General features: G+C 36.4%; 1 protein-coding gene across 1 annotated transcript; it reads left to right on the forward strand.

Annotated features, from left to right (window-relative positions):
* The first annotated feature begins 274 nt into the window (after positions 1-274).
* LOC118818502 (vomeronasal type-2 receptor 1-like) lies at positions 275-11,429 on the forward strand. The gene is given in 13 exon segments (XM_036585756.1): positions 275-489; positions 630-921; positions 1,099-1,890; positions 2,014-2,238; positions 2,359-2,482; positions 2,685-3,158; positions 3,161-3,245; positions 8,178-8,336; positions 8,457-8,748; positions 8,914-9,705; positions 9,871-10,095; positions 10,220-10,343; positions 10,522-11,429. Coding segments are annotated over 13 exon segments (4,707 nt in total).
* Positions 11,430-12,622: the final 1,193 nt, after the last annotated feature.

The raw sequence follows: 12,622 nt of genomic DNA on the forward strand, positions 1-12,622 counted from the left end.
ATGGCACGTTTTTTTTAAGAAATATGCACAAAAAAAGAAAGAACCAAACCCAATACAAAAAAAAACAGGCAACAGAGATATTGAGGCCTAGTGCATTCAGATTAGTGCTGCTCACACATGAAAGTCACACCTCCTTTGACTGTGGCCAAGCAGTGTAAAATTACCGTAGAGAATTTCTATCTGTATAAATACTACAAACCCTTCCTGTGTAATTTGAAACAGCAGACCTTCTACATACTGAATCATTAACTCAACTGAACAGTTAAATAGGTGGATGGAGTCTATCTTTACTCTCTTGCATGTGGTGATGGCCATCATCAATTTTTCCAGCACAAATGGGAATTTCTGTAGCCTGCATGGAGAGCCTGTATACCCACCACTTTCTAAGAATGGTGATATCATAGTTGGAGGGATTTTTCCCATTCACAGGACTTGGGAAATCACAGATGTGTCCTATAAGGTCAAGCCATCACCAATGAATTGTGTGAGGTATGTAGCAAGATAAAGTGAGATTGTCATACATTGAATCAATATGTATTATTTTAAACAATTACATTACACAGTAGCAATGAAACTGTTATGTGCCATCCCTAAAATGTCTTTGTACATCTGCTGTTTTCCTAACCAAGTCTTGATTTCAGAGAGTTCCAGTTTTCACAGTCCTTGATGTTTGCAGTAGAAGAAATCAACAACAGCTCCTCTTTACTCCCTGGTGTCTCACTGGGATACAAGATTTATGACACATGTGGTTCCACGACTATGGGGGTTAGAATGGCTATGGCACTTGTTAATGGAAATGAGAATTCAACCTTGAATGAACAATGCACAAAGCCAGCACAGGTGCAAGCCATAATTGGTGATATACAATCATCAGCATCAATGGCTATTGCAAAGAGTGTCGGGCCTTTAAGCTTTCCAGTAGTAAGCATAAATGCAATTTTTATCAATGTTGCAACTATAGAAACACCATAACTATTAAAATCAAGTAAAATCATGCAAGATCTGACCTTCTATGTTAAATGTAGTTAATAACTGGGATAAAAAGAAAAAATATGATTGCATATAATCAGTGACATATCTGTGTGACTCTGTTTTTAGATCAGTCCTTATTCCACCTGCGAGTGTCTCAGTGACAAGAGGAAATATCCCTCATTTCTGCGCACTATTGCCAGTGATTACTACCAGAGCAGAGCACTGGCAGAGATGGTCAAACAGTTAGGCTGGACATGGGTGGGTGCAATAAGAAGAGATGATGATTACGGTAACAGTGGAATGGCTGGATTCACTGAAGCTGCAGAGCAGCTGGGCATATGCTTAGAATATTCCCTTCCATTTTTCAGAACTTACTCAAAAGAAAAAGTGCTAAGAATAATCGAGCAGATCAAAAGCTCTACTTCTCGAGTGATTGTGGCATATGTCACTCATTGGGACTTTGAGATTTTGCTGGATGTATTTCATGAGCACAACATTACTGGATACCAGTGGGTTGGAACTGAATCTTGGATCACTGATTCAGCTGTAGCCAGGCTGGATAAGCACAACATACTGCAAGGAGCCATAGGGCTAGCAATACCCAAAACAACAGTGACAGGTCTGAAGGACTTCATTTTGGATATAAATCCACTGAAATCTGCAGGCAGTGCCATTTTTACTGAATTATGGGAGACTTTGTTTCAGTGCAAATATACAGTGCAGAATGACTCAGAAGACACTACAGTGTGTACAGGACAGGAGAAACTGTCTGAAACAGAAAATGAATTCACAGACATGACCCAGATGCCTATTTTCAGTAACGTGTATAAAGCAGTTTATGCTGTTGCCCACACTCTACATGACCTTCTTGGCTGCACACAGACATGTCTAACAAAAAAGCAGCCTGATCCTCTCACTGTAAGTTTGTCTGTTTAAGCACAGATCTTTAACTTCAAGTTTCACAGCTTTAGCAACCAAAAAGTATTCTAGAGTAGTATGCATTAATCTTTTGTAATCTACACTTTATTCAATGTCTTCCAGTTTCTAGAACATCTGAAAAGAGTGCGCTTCAAAACTAAAGAAGGGGAAGAAGTTTATTTTGACAAAAATGGTGACCCTGCAGCTAAATATGAAATAATAAATTTGCAAACTACTGAGGATCACCATGAGTTTGTCACTGTAGGACTTTATGACTCTTCTTCCCCTGCTCACAATCGATTATCAGTAAAAATGGCCTCTATTGTGTGGGCACAAAATACAAATAAGGTATTAGGATAAAACTGTACTTTGGTCTCAACAAAGCATGCATACTTCATATAAGGTTTGCATAATATCTAAAAAAATAAATGTATTTTTTAGGTCATCGAACATTTATTTTGATCATAGGTGCCGGTGTCTGTGTGCAGTGAGAGCTGCCCTTCAGGCACCAGGAAGGCTGTGCAGAAAGGAAAGCCTATCTGCTGCTTTGACTGTATACCATGTGCTGAAGGAGAGATCAGTAATATGACAGGTACAAATATTTGCAAAAAAGGATTAATGGTATTACTACTGTAACTCACTTTAGAATATTTGTGATTAGTTTAAAATAGATTTTTTTTGGTGTTTTTGATGTCAGAAGACAAGGGCAATGTTATATTTAATACATTCCTTCAACTACTTTGCCTGTGCCTCTAATTTTTTTTTTTTTCCATGTTATTTATCTCTCTCTACAGACTCGATTAAATGTGAACAATGCTACCAGGACTACTGGTCAAATACACACAGGACTGAATGTGTAAAGAAGGAAATTGAATTCTTGTCATATGAGGAAACGATGGGAATTTTGCTAACAGCTGTTTCAATTATTGGTGCCTTTATGACAATAATAATAGCAATTACATTCTTCAGACACAAAAATACCCCAATAGTAAAAGCCAACAATTCAGAGCTGAGTTTCTTATTACTCTTCTCTCTGGCTCTGTGTTTCCTCTGTTCACTTACTTTCATTGGTCGGCCCTCTGAGTGGTCCTGTGTGCTGCGTCACACAGCGTTTGGAATCACCTTCGTCCTCTGCATCTCCTGTGTTCTGGGGAAAACAATAGTGGTGTTAATGGCCTTCAGAGCTACACTTCCAGGCAGTAATGTCATGAAATGGTTTGGGCCTCCACAGCAGAGACTCAGTGTTCTTGCCTTCACTCTCATACAGGTCCTAATATGTGTACTTTGGTTAACAACATCCCCTCCTTTCCCCTTCAAAAATCTAAAGCACTACAAGGAAAAGATCATTCTAGAATGTCAGTTAGGTTCAGCTATAGGTTTCTGGGCTGTTCTAAGTTATATAGGACTGTTGGCTCTACTGTGTTTTATTTTAGCTTTTTTGGCTCGGAAACTGCCTGATAAGTTTAACGAAGCCAAGTTCATCACATTCAGCATGCTCATATTCTGTGCAGTTTGGATCACCTTCATCCCAGCTTATGTCAGCTCTCCTGGAAAGTTCACTGTAGCTGTGGAAATATTTGCTATTTTGGCCTCAAGCTTTGGTTTGTTATTCTGTATCTTTCTTCCAAAGTGTTACATAATCATACTTAAACCAGAAATGAACACTAAAAAGCAACTTATGAATAAAGGGCCAGTTAACTGAGCTGCAATTTCACTATTAAAATGGCTTCATATAAAGCATATGACCCTTAAAACTGGCATCACGTAATGTGCCTATAATGGCACATTTTACATGAGATCGCTTTGGATGACATGACTCTACCATGATTCCACAAGAGAAAAAGCTCCTGCTGAGTACACCTAATCTACTTGAGAATCATCTTAACACTTAATTAAAAGGAATAAACAAAAAAAAATTTTTTTTATTTATAATTTTTTGTACAAAGATTTTGATATGTTCACTGTCACAAATGTGCTTACATTTGAATAGTGACCTAGAAATCAGCACAGAAACCTGTATATTTTGCCTTGTTTAAAATGTTTCAACATTTTACACGGATGTTTTTTTTGTTTTTTTTTGTCAAAATCTGTAATTTTATGCTTTTGGCATATTTTTTTATTAGTTGTTTTATGTTAAAAAAATATATGCCCACTTTTTTTAACTTAGTTGAAGCCTGATCATTTATTATGGAACCATTTAGCTAATTAGCATTAAGCTATTAAGCTAGTTAAGCTAGTATTTAGCTCATTGCAGTAGCTATAATTAGTTAAATAAAAAACAGCTACTATTAGCAAAAGCACATCAGACATTTTACCATATAAGAAACCATTGTATTATTGGTAGCACTTCATTTCATGGTACAGTAAGTACCTAATATTTAACATCTGGTATGCAGAGCAGTACTTACTCAGAAGTTAATGGTAAATATGCCAAACACTAATAAATACTTTCATTTTGAACATATTCTGAGAAAAAAACAATTTATTGGAAAAGACCATTATGTCTGAAAGAGCTGAAGGTAAAACCGAATGAATAGAAACAATCAGAAGCCTGAAGACCAAAACAGAAAACAAGATATTCTGGAGAAACACAATCCATATGGTCACCAGGAGTCCGAAAAATCTTGACAGCAATAAGAATTATTTGAAAAAGACCATTATGCTTTAAAGTGTTGAATGTCAAAGAGGAAGAGAACGACCAGTAAAAAAAGGATGGATACAATTAGAGAAATAATTAATCAGTCATTCAGAAACCTGAAGACCAAAACAGAAGAAGAAACAGAAAACATAATCCATGTGGTCGTTATGAAATAACTTGACAGCACTGAACAATACAACCACTACTACTACTACTACTACTACTACTAATAATAATAACAATAAAGCAATAAGCCATGAGAGGCAGTGCATTACTGCAATTTTATCTCAAGAAGGATGCTCTTAGTTCTCTAAAACTCCTCTCCTGTAATAAAATCACAGGGACATACAGCCTCAAGTGGCTTACTGGTTCTATAAAACTATGGCCAACATGAAATATGATAAAATGCACAATTTCTCAGAAAATAATTTAAATTATTATTAATAATAATCTACATAAACGAGTATTCCACCAAGAAATACAACCTCATTTCCAAAAAAGTTGGGACACTGTGCAAAATGTAAATAAAAACAAAATGCAATGACGTGCAAATCATTTAAATCCTATATTTCATTGAGAATAGACAACATATCAAATGTTGAAACTGAGACATCTTATTGTTTTTTGAAAAATATATGCCCATTTTGAATTTGATGCCAACAACATGTTCCAAAAAATTTGGGCAACAAAAGGCTCATAAAGTTATGTAATGATTAAAAAAAAAAAGAAAAATACCTGGTGATTGATTGACAACAGGTTAGTAACATGATTGGGTATAAAAGGAGCATCCCAGAGAGGCTGAGGCTGTCAGAAATAATGAGGAGGGGTTCACCACTCTGTGAAAGACTGCACAAGCAAATAGTGCAACAATTCAGGAATAACGTTTCTCAACGTTAAAATAGCAAAGAACTTTTGCTTTTCATCATATATGGTACATAATGACATTAAAAGATTCCAAAAATTTGGAGAAATCTCTGTATGCAAGGGACAAGGCCTAAAACCAGTATTTGCTGGCCATGATCTTTGGGCCCTCAGGCAGCACTGCATTAAAAACAGACCTGAATTTGTAGTGGAAATCACTGCATGGACTCAGAAACACATCTGAGAACGACTGTCTGTGAAAACAGTTTATCGCTGCATCCACAAATGCAAGTTAAAACTCAAAAATGCAAAGAAGAAACTGTCATAAACAGGATCCAGAAATGCTGCCACCTTCTCTGGGCCTGAGCTTATTTAAAATGGACTGAGAGGAATGCGGAAAAATGTCCTGTGGTCTGACAAATCAACATTTGAAATTCTTTTTGGAAAGCATGGACACTGTGTCCTCTGAGCTAAAGACCACTCAGCTTGTTATCAGTGCACAGTATAAAAGTCAGTATTCATGATGGTATAGGGGAGCATTAGTGCACATGGCATGGGTGGCATGCACATCTGTAAAAGCCCCATTAATGCTGAACAATATATACATGTTTTGGCAACATATGCTACCATCCAGACTATGTATTTTTCAAGAAAGGCCTTGATTATTTCAGCTAGATGATGTCAAGCCACATTCTGCATGTATTAGAACAGCATTGCTCTGTATTAAAAGAGAATGTTTAATACAGCTGGCAACAATGTGACCCCAGTAAGTAGCCAGCAAAGAACGGAGGTTTAGGCCATAGTGAATTTATTTATTTATTTATTTATTTATTTATTTTTTATTTTGAGAATTTGCAACTATTATTTTCAAGCTTACAGGCATACAAATTTAATTTAAAGACCATACAAGAGACTAATATCTTTATATACGTTTATGAATGTATTGTTCAATAGACATTCTTCATCATAATAGTGTGTGTACATTATTACAATATTGTTAAGCATACAGGCCTTATAAAATAGTGGAAGTGAGAAAAACAGACAATAAAATCGTTATCTGCATGACAATTAATCGTCAGCTAAAATTTTCAGTTCAAGTTCAAGTCCACTTCAAGTCCAGTTCCACCTTCATAAGCTTTCTGATGAATTCTGCTTCGTTGGGTGTATTTTGTAGGGTTGAGACAATACAAGTTGGCTTTAGCCATTGTGTGCACACTTGGCAAGCCAAAGGACATAAGCAAGCTGATTTGCAAACAGTGCTACAAACCAATATAAACTAACGTGCAAACCCAGATTGGTGAAACACTGACCTCTACAGAGTACCTGTAGAAAGAGTTTCAAAGGTTTGCTGAAATTTATTGTGGTTGTTGATACATGTAGTTGTATTTAATTTTCTTATTTATCTGCACAGCTGTGCGAAAATAAGCCTTAATTGAGTTTGGCATTAAGAAGACAAATGCAAGGCTGAGATGAGCAACTCTGAGTTTGTGTTGGCAAGCGTTTCAAATAACTGCACTTGGTTGAACAGTCACTGTTGTGAAAAAAAGTTATTTGTATATTTTTAAGTGAGCGAGATTATTATCAGAGACTGATAAAATTCAACATAGTAGAGTTTTAAATTATAGACTATAATCACACGTATTGGAAGGAGATGATATTAGGACTGACAGTTGTACCTTTAATGATAAAGCACAAGGAAGTGAAACATTTTAATTGTATTACATTAATAATCTAAATAAAAGAATGGGGAGCAGACACCAGATTTTAGTGAGCTTTGTTACCTTCCGACTCAGTAATGCTACTTCTTTCGATTTAAACATTAAATCTTACGTAGTACAGCTTTAAATAACATAATGGACACAAAGGAAAAAAAAATAGAGCTATACAGCATTCTTGATCAGACACAGACTCAGTGGATAGAACAGATGTGCGTTCGGTAAAACAGATTAGCACAAAAGGCAACTGATGCTGCATAGGACGCAGAGGTAACTAAAGCATATGGCTGGTTACATATTAGAGCTTTCAAGAGAATATTCCATTAAAACAGCAAGAACCTGGAAACTGACTTTATGCATCCTTAGATGGCAAAGTCTTCAGTGATGACTGATAGCCAAAGCTGGAAATAGAGACGTGAATTACCTTTTTCAAGAGATACAAATTCTAGCATTGAACATACTTTTCAGTCAATTACACTGACTGTTTAATCTATGTTCAATAAAGATATAATATTTAATATAGGCTGCTGGTGATGAAAATTTTAATTTTTCATGCTTAACAGGCCATTATATGCTGCGTAGGAGCAGGCCGCATTAGAGCTGGTAGGTGAGGTCAGTGCCTCCAGCACTGTGTTTAAAGAACGCACAACAATTTCATTTAAAAGGGATTCAAAGGACATTTGGATATTTAACTAAAAATCTATGACATAAAAAAAAAGAAATGCAATAATATAAAATAATGAACATGCACAAAAAGAAAAAAAAATGGAAGTGTTAAATAAATATGCACAAAAAAACCAAAACAAAAAAACACCAGAAAAATGCAAAATGAACAAACAGGTAAAAAAGAGACGGAGAGCTGCTCACACACCTCCTTTGATTGTGGCCCTAACATTACCGTGGGGGATTTGTATTTCTATCTATATAAATATCACAAATCCTTCTGTCCAACCCACTTGAAACATCAGACCTTGTACATACTCAATTATTCTTTCTACTCAACAGTTAAATAGGTGGATGGAGTCTATCTTTACTCTCTTGCATGTGGTGATGGCTATGGTTAATTTTTCCAGCACAAATGGGAACTTCTGTAACCTGCAAGGAGAGACTGTATCCCCACAACTTTCTAAAGATGGTGATATCATAGTTGGAGGGATTTTCCCCTTTCACAGGACTTGGGAAATCACAGATGTGTCCTATATGGTCAAGCCATCACCACTTAAGTGCATGAGGTAAGCAGTAAGACAAATTGAGATTTTCAAATATTGAATGGATATCTATGATTTCAAAGAGTTACATTACACAGTAGTAATAAAACTCTGTGTGTGTATTTCTGTTTTGTCTCAAATTAGTCTTGATTTCAGAGACTTCCAGCTATCACAGTCCTTAATCTTTGCAGTAGAGGAGATCAACAACAGTTCCTCTTTACTCCCTGGTGTCTCACTGGGCTATAAGATCTATGACACATGTACTTCCGCAGCTATGGGGGCGAGAATGGCTATGGTACTTCTTAATGGAAATGAGAACTCAACCTTGAATGAGCCCTGCACAAAGCCAACACAGGTGCAAGCCATAATTGGCGAGACACAGTCATCAGTATCAATGGCCATTGCAAAGAGTGTCGGACCTTTCAGCATTCCCTTAGTAAGTATTTTTTTTTTCTTTCGAAATTATAACTACAAAAAATTGTAACCATTAAAACCTAGTAAATCATTTTAGAACTTACCTTTAATGTTAAATGCAGTTAATATCTGGCAAAAAAAATGATTGAACATAATCCCTTACATATGTGTGTGAATCTGTTTTTAGATTAGTCCATATTCCACCTGTGAGTGTCTCAGTGACAAAAGAATATATCCATCATTTTTGCGCACTATTCCCAGTGATTATTACCAGAGCAGAGCACTGGCAGAGATGGTCAAACAGTTTGGCTGGACCTGGGTGGGTGCAATAAGAAGAGATGATGATTATGGTAACAGTGGGATGGCTGTATTTACTGAAGCTGCAGAAAAGTTGGGTGTTTGTTTAGAATATTCCCTTCCATTCTTTAGAACCTACTCACAGGAAAAAGTGCTGAGAATAATTCAGCAGATCAAAAGCTCTACTTCTCGAGTTATTGTAGCATTTGCAACTCATTGGGACTTGGAAATTCTGCTGAATGCATTTTATGAGCACAACATTACTGGATATCAGTGGGTCGGAAGTGAAGCTTGGATCTCTGATTCAAATATAGCCAGACTGGATAAGCACAAAATACTGCAAGGAGCCATAGGGTTAACTATACCCAAAACAACAGTGACGGGTCTAAAGGAATTTATTCTGGATATAAATCCACTGAAATCTGCAGGCAGTGCCATTTTTACTGAATTATGGGAGGCTTTGTTTAAGTGCAAATATAAAGTGCGCAATGAATCAGAACATACGACAGTGTGCACAGGACAGGAGGAATTTTCTGAAATGGAAAGCGAATTCACAGACATGACTCTGATGCCCATTTTCAGTAATGTGTATAAAGGAGTATATGCTGTTGCCCATACCCTACACAACCTTCTTGGCTGCACGCAGACATGTCCTACAAAGAAGCAGCCTGACGCTCTCACTGTAAGTAAACAGTTTGTTGAAGAACAGATCTTTAACTAAATGTTTCACAGCTCATGTGTGTAGTACTTATTCAAAAAAATCAGCTAAAATGCTGCACTTTTATGGAGTCAGTGTTAAGCTCCTTCACAAGTTGTAATTTACACTTTTTTTTCCTGTTATGTCCAGTTTCTAGAACATCTGAAAAGGGTGCGCTTCAAAACCAAAGAAGGCGAAGAGGTTTATTTTGACAAAAATGGTGACCCTGTGGCTAAATACGAAATAATAAACTGGCAAACTATTGAAGATCACCATGAGTTTGTCACTGTAGGACTTTATGACTCTTCTTTCCCTGCTCAAAATCGATTAGCTGTAAAAATGGCCTCTATTGTGTGGGCACAAAATAAAAATCAGGTACAGGTGCACAGATAGAATTGTACTTTGGTCCCAATGAAGCATGCGTAATTCATATAAACTTTGCATAATTAGTAAAATTAAATGTTTTTAAAGTTTATCGAAACATTTATTTTGATCATAGGTGCCAGTGTCTGTGTGCAGTGAGAGCTGCCCTCCAGGAACCAGGAAGGCTGTGCAGAAAGGAAAGCCTATCTGCTGCTTTGACTGTATACCATGTGCTGAAGGAGAGATCAGTAATATGACAGGTACAAACATTCACAAAAGCTGAAACAAACAAAGTATAGTTGGCATTACTGCAAAATATGCTAAGTCTAACCTGTTTTTGAAAGAAGATAATGTCTACATAGTACATGTAATGCTTCATTTACTTTTCCTGTAAATCCAACTGTTTTGTTATTCATGTTATTTATTTCTCTCTGACAGACTCGATAAAATGTGAAAAATGCTACCAGGACTACTGGTCAAATACACACAGGAATGAATGTGTAAAGAAGGAAATTGAATTCTTGTCGTATAAGGAAACTATGGGAATTTTGCTAACAGCTGTTTCAATTACTGGTACATTTATGACAATAATAATAGCAATTATATTCTTCAAACATAAAAATACCCCAATAGTCAAAGCCAACAATTCAGAGCTGAGTTTCTTGTTGCTCTTCTCACTGGCTCTGTGTTTCCTCTGTTCACTTACTTTCATTGGTCGGCCCTCTGAGTGGTCCTGTGTGCTGCGTCACACAGCGTTTGGAATCACCTTCGTCCTCTGCATCTCCTGTGTTCTGGGGAAAACAATAGTGGTGTTAATGGCCTTCAGAGCTACACTTCCAGGCAGTAATGTCATGAAATGGTTTGGTCCTCTACAGCAGAGACTCAGTGTTCTTGCTTTCACTCTCATACAGGTCATAATTTGTGTTCTTTGGTTAACAACATCTCCTCCTTTCCCCTTCAAAAATATAAAGCTTTACAAAGAAAGGATCATTCTTGAATGTGGATTAGGTTCAGCTATAGGTTTCTGGGCTGTGCTGGGTTATATAGGATTTTTGGCTCTTTTGTGTTTTATTTTGGCTTTTCTAGCACGGAAGCTGCCTGATAACTTTAATGAAGCCAAGTTCATCACATTCAGCATGCTCATATTCTGTGCAGTGTGGATCACTTTCATCCCAGCTTATGTCAGCTCTCCTGGAAAGTTCACAGTAGCTGTGGAGATATTTGCTATTCTGGCCTCAAGTTTCGGTTTGTTATTCTGTATCTTTCTTCCAAAGTGTTACATAATTATACTAAAACCAGAAAATAACACTAAAAAGCAAATTATGGGTAAAGTGCCAGTTAAGTGAGCAGCATGTTTACTATTAATATGGCTTCATATTAGGCATATGAACATTGCAACAGTAATCTTGATATGCTATCATTTTAAAACTCATTAGTTTAAAATTTTAAAAACAACACCAGTTATTAAAAAAAATAGCATAATTCAATATTTGAGTTGGAAACAACACCAAGCAGAGAAACTCATAAATGTTTTATAATGATGATGCTAGGAACCAGGGTTCACAATGTCTGCAAACGCGAATCAGACATTTCATTTGCATTTTAAAAAATCTGAATGAACTGAATCTAGCAGCGTCTTCTGAGTTTTTATACGTAATGTTGCTAACGGAAATAGTAGTGAATCTGAAGAAAAGTGGAAAAAATGTTTTCTTTGAGGATTATTTCCCCTTACAAATCCCTGCATGTGCTTTTATACCATGAATTCCATGTCTACATTTGTATATTTCGCTAATTGTACTGAGTGGGATCCAAAGGTCTGAGACTTATAATGATAATGAAACTATTTTGCACTGGTTTCTAATTTAATTGACTTTTCTTTTTTTTTTAAGCAAATTATAAAGATAACAGTGCGAGTGTTTAACAAAAAATGAAGTTATTTTCATCACTACTTTGTCTCTCGTGTTACTCTATCTTCACTGCCTGTGTGAACATGAGCCCTTTATTTACGAAATAAAAAAGACAGACATGATCCTGATGCCCAATTTCAGTAATGTGTATAAAAGAGTATGTGCTGTTGTCCATTGCCTACACCAAGAAGCTGCCTGATAACTTTAATGAGGCCAAGTTCATCACATTCAGCATGCTCATATTCTGTGCGGTTTGGATCACCTTCATTCCAGCTTATGTCAGCTCTCCTGGAAAGTTCATTGTAGCTGTGGAGATATTTGCTATTTTGGCCTCAAGCTTTGGCTTGTTATTCTGTATCTTTCTTCCAAAGTGTTACATAATTATACTGGTGTCTGAAGTGGCCATTTTAAAAGTTGCACTATATAAGATTTGGGGTTTTAGAGAATTCTGGAACTGTGGAACTGCTATCATATCTTTAAGTATCTAATGTTGATTTTGCATTTGGGAGCTAAACACTGAACTACTTTTTGAGCCGGTGCAAATAACGTTAAAATGTAAAGATGTGTGATGGCTTTTAAAAAGTGCCACAAAATCTGATCTGACACCTCTGCCATTTTAATGGCTACTTCAG

The sequence above is a fragment of the Colossoma macropomum genome, unplaced genomic scaffold, assembly GCF_904425465.1.
Source record: "Colossoma macropomum unplaced genomic scaffold, Colossoma_macropomum, whole genome shotgun sequence".
NCBI lineage: Eukaryota > Metazoa > Chordata > Actinopteri > Characiformes > Serrasalmidae > Colossoma > Colossoma macropomum.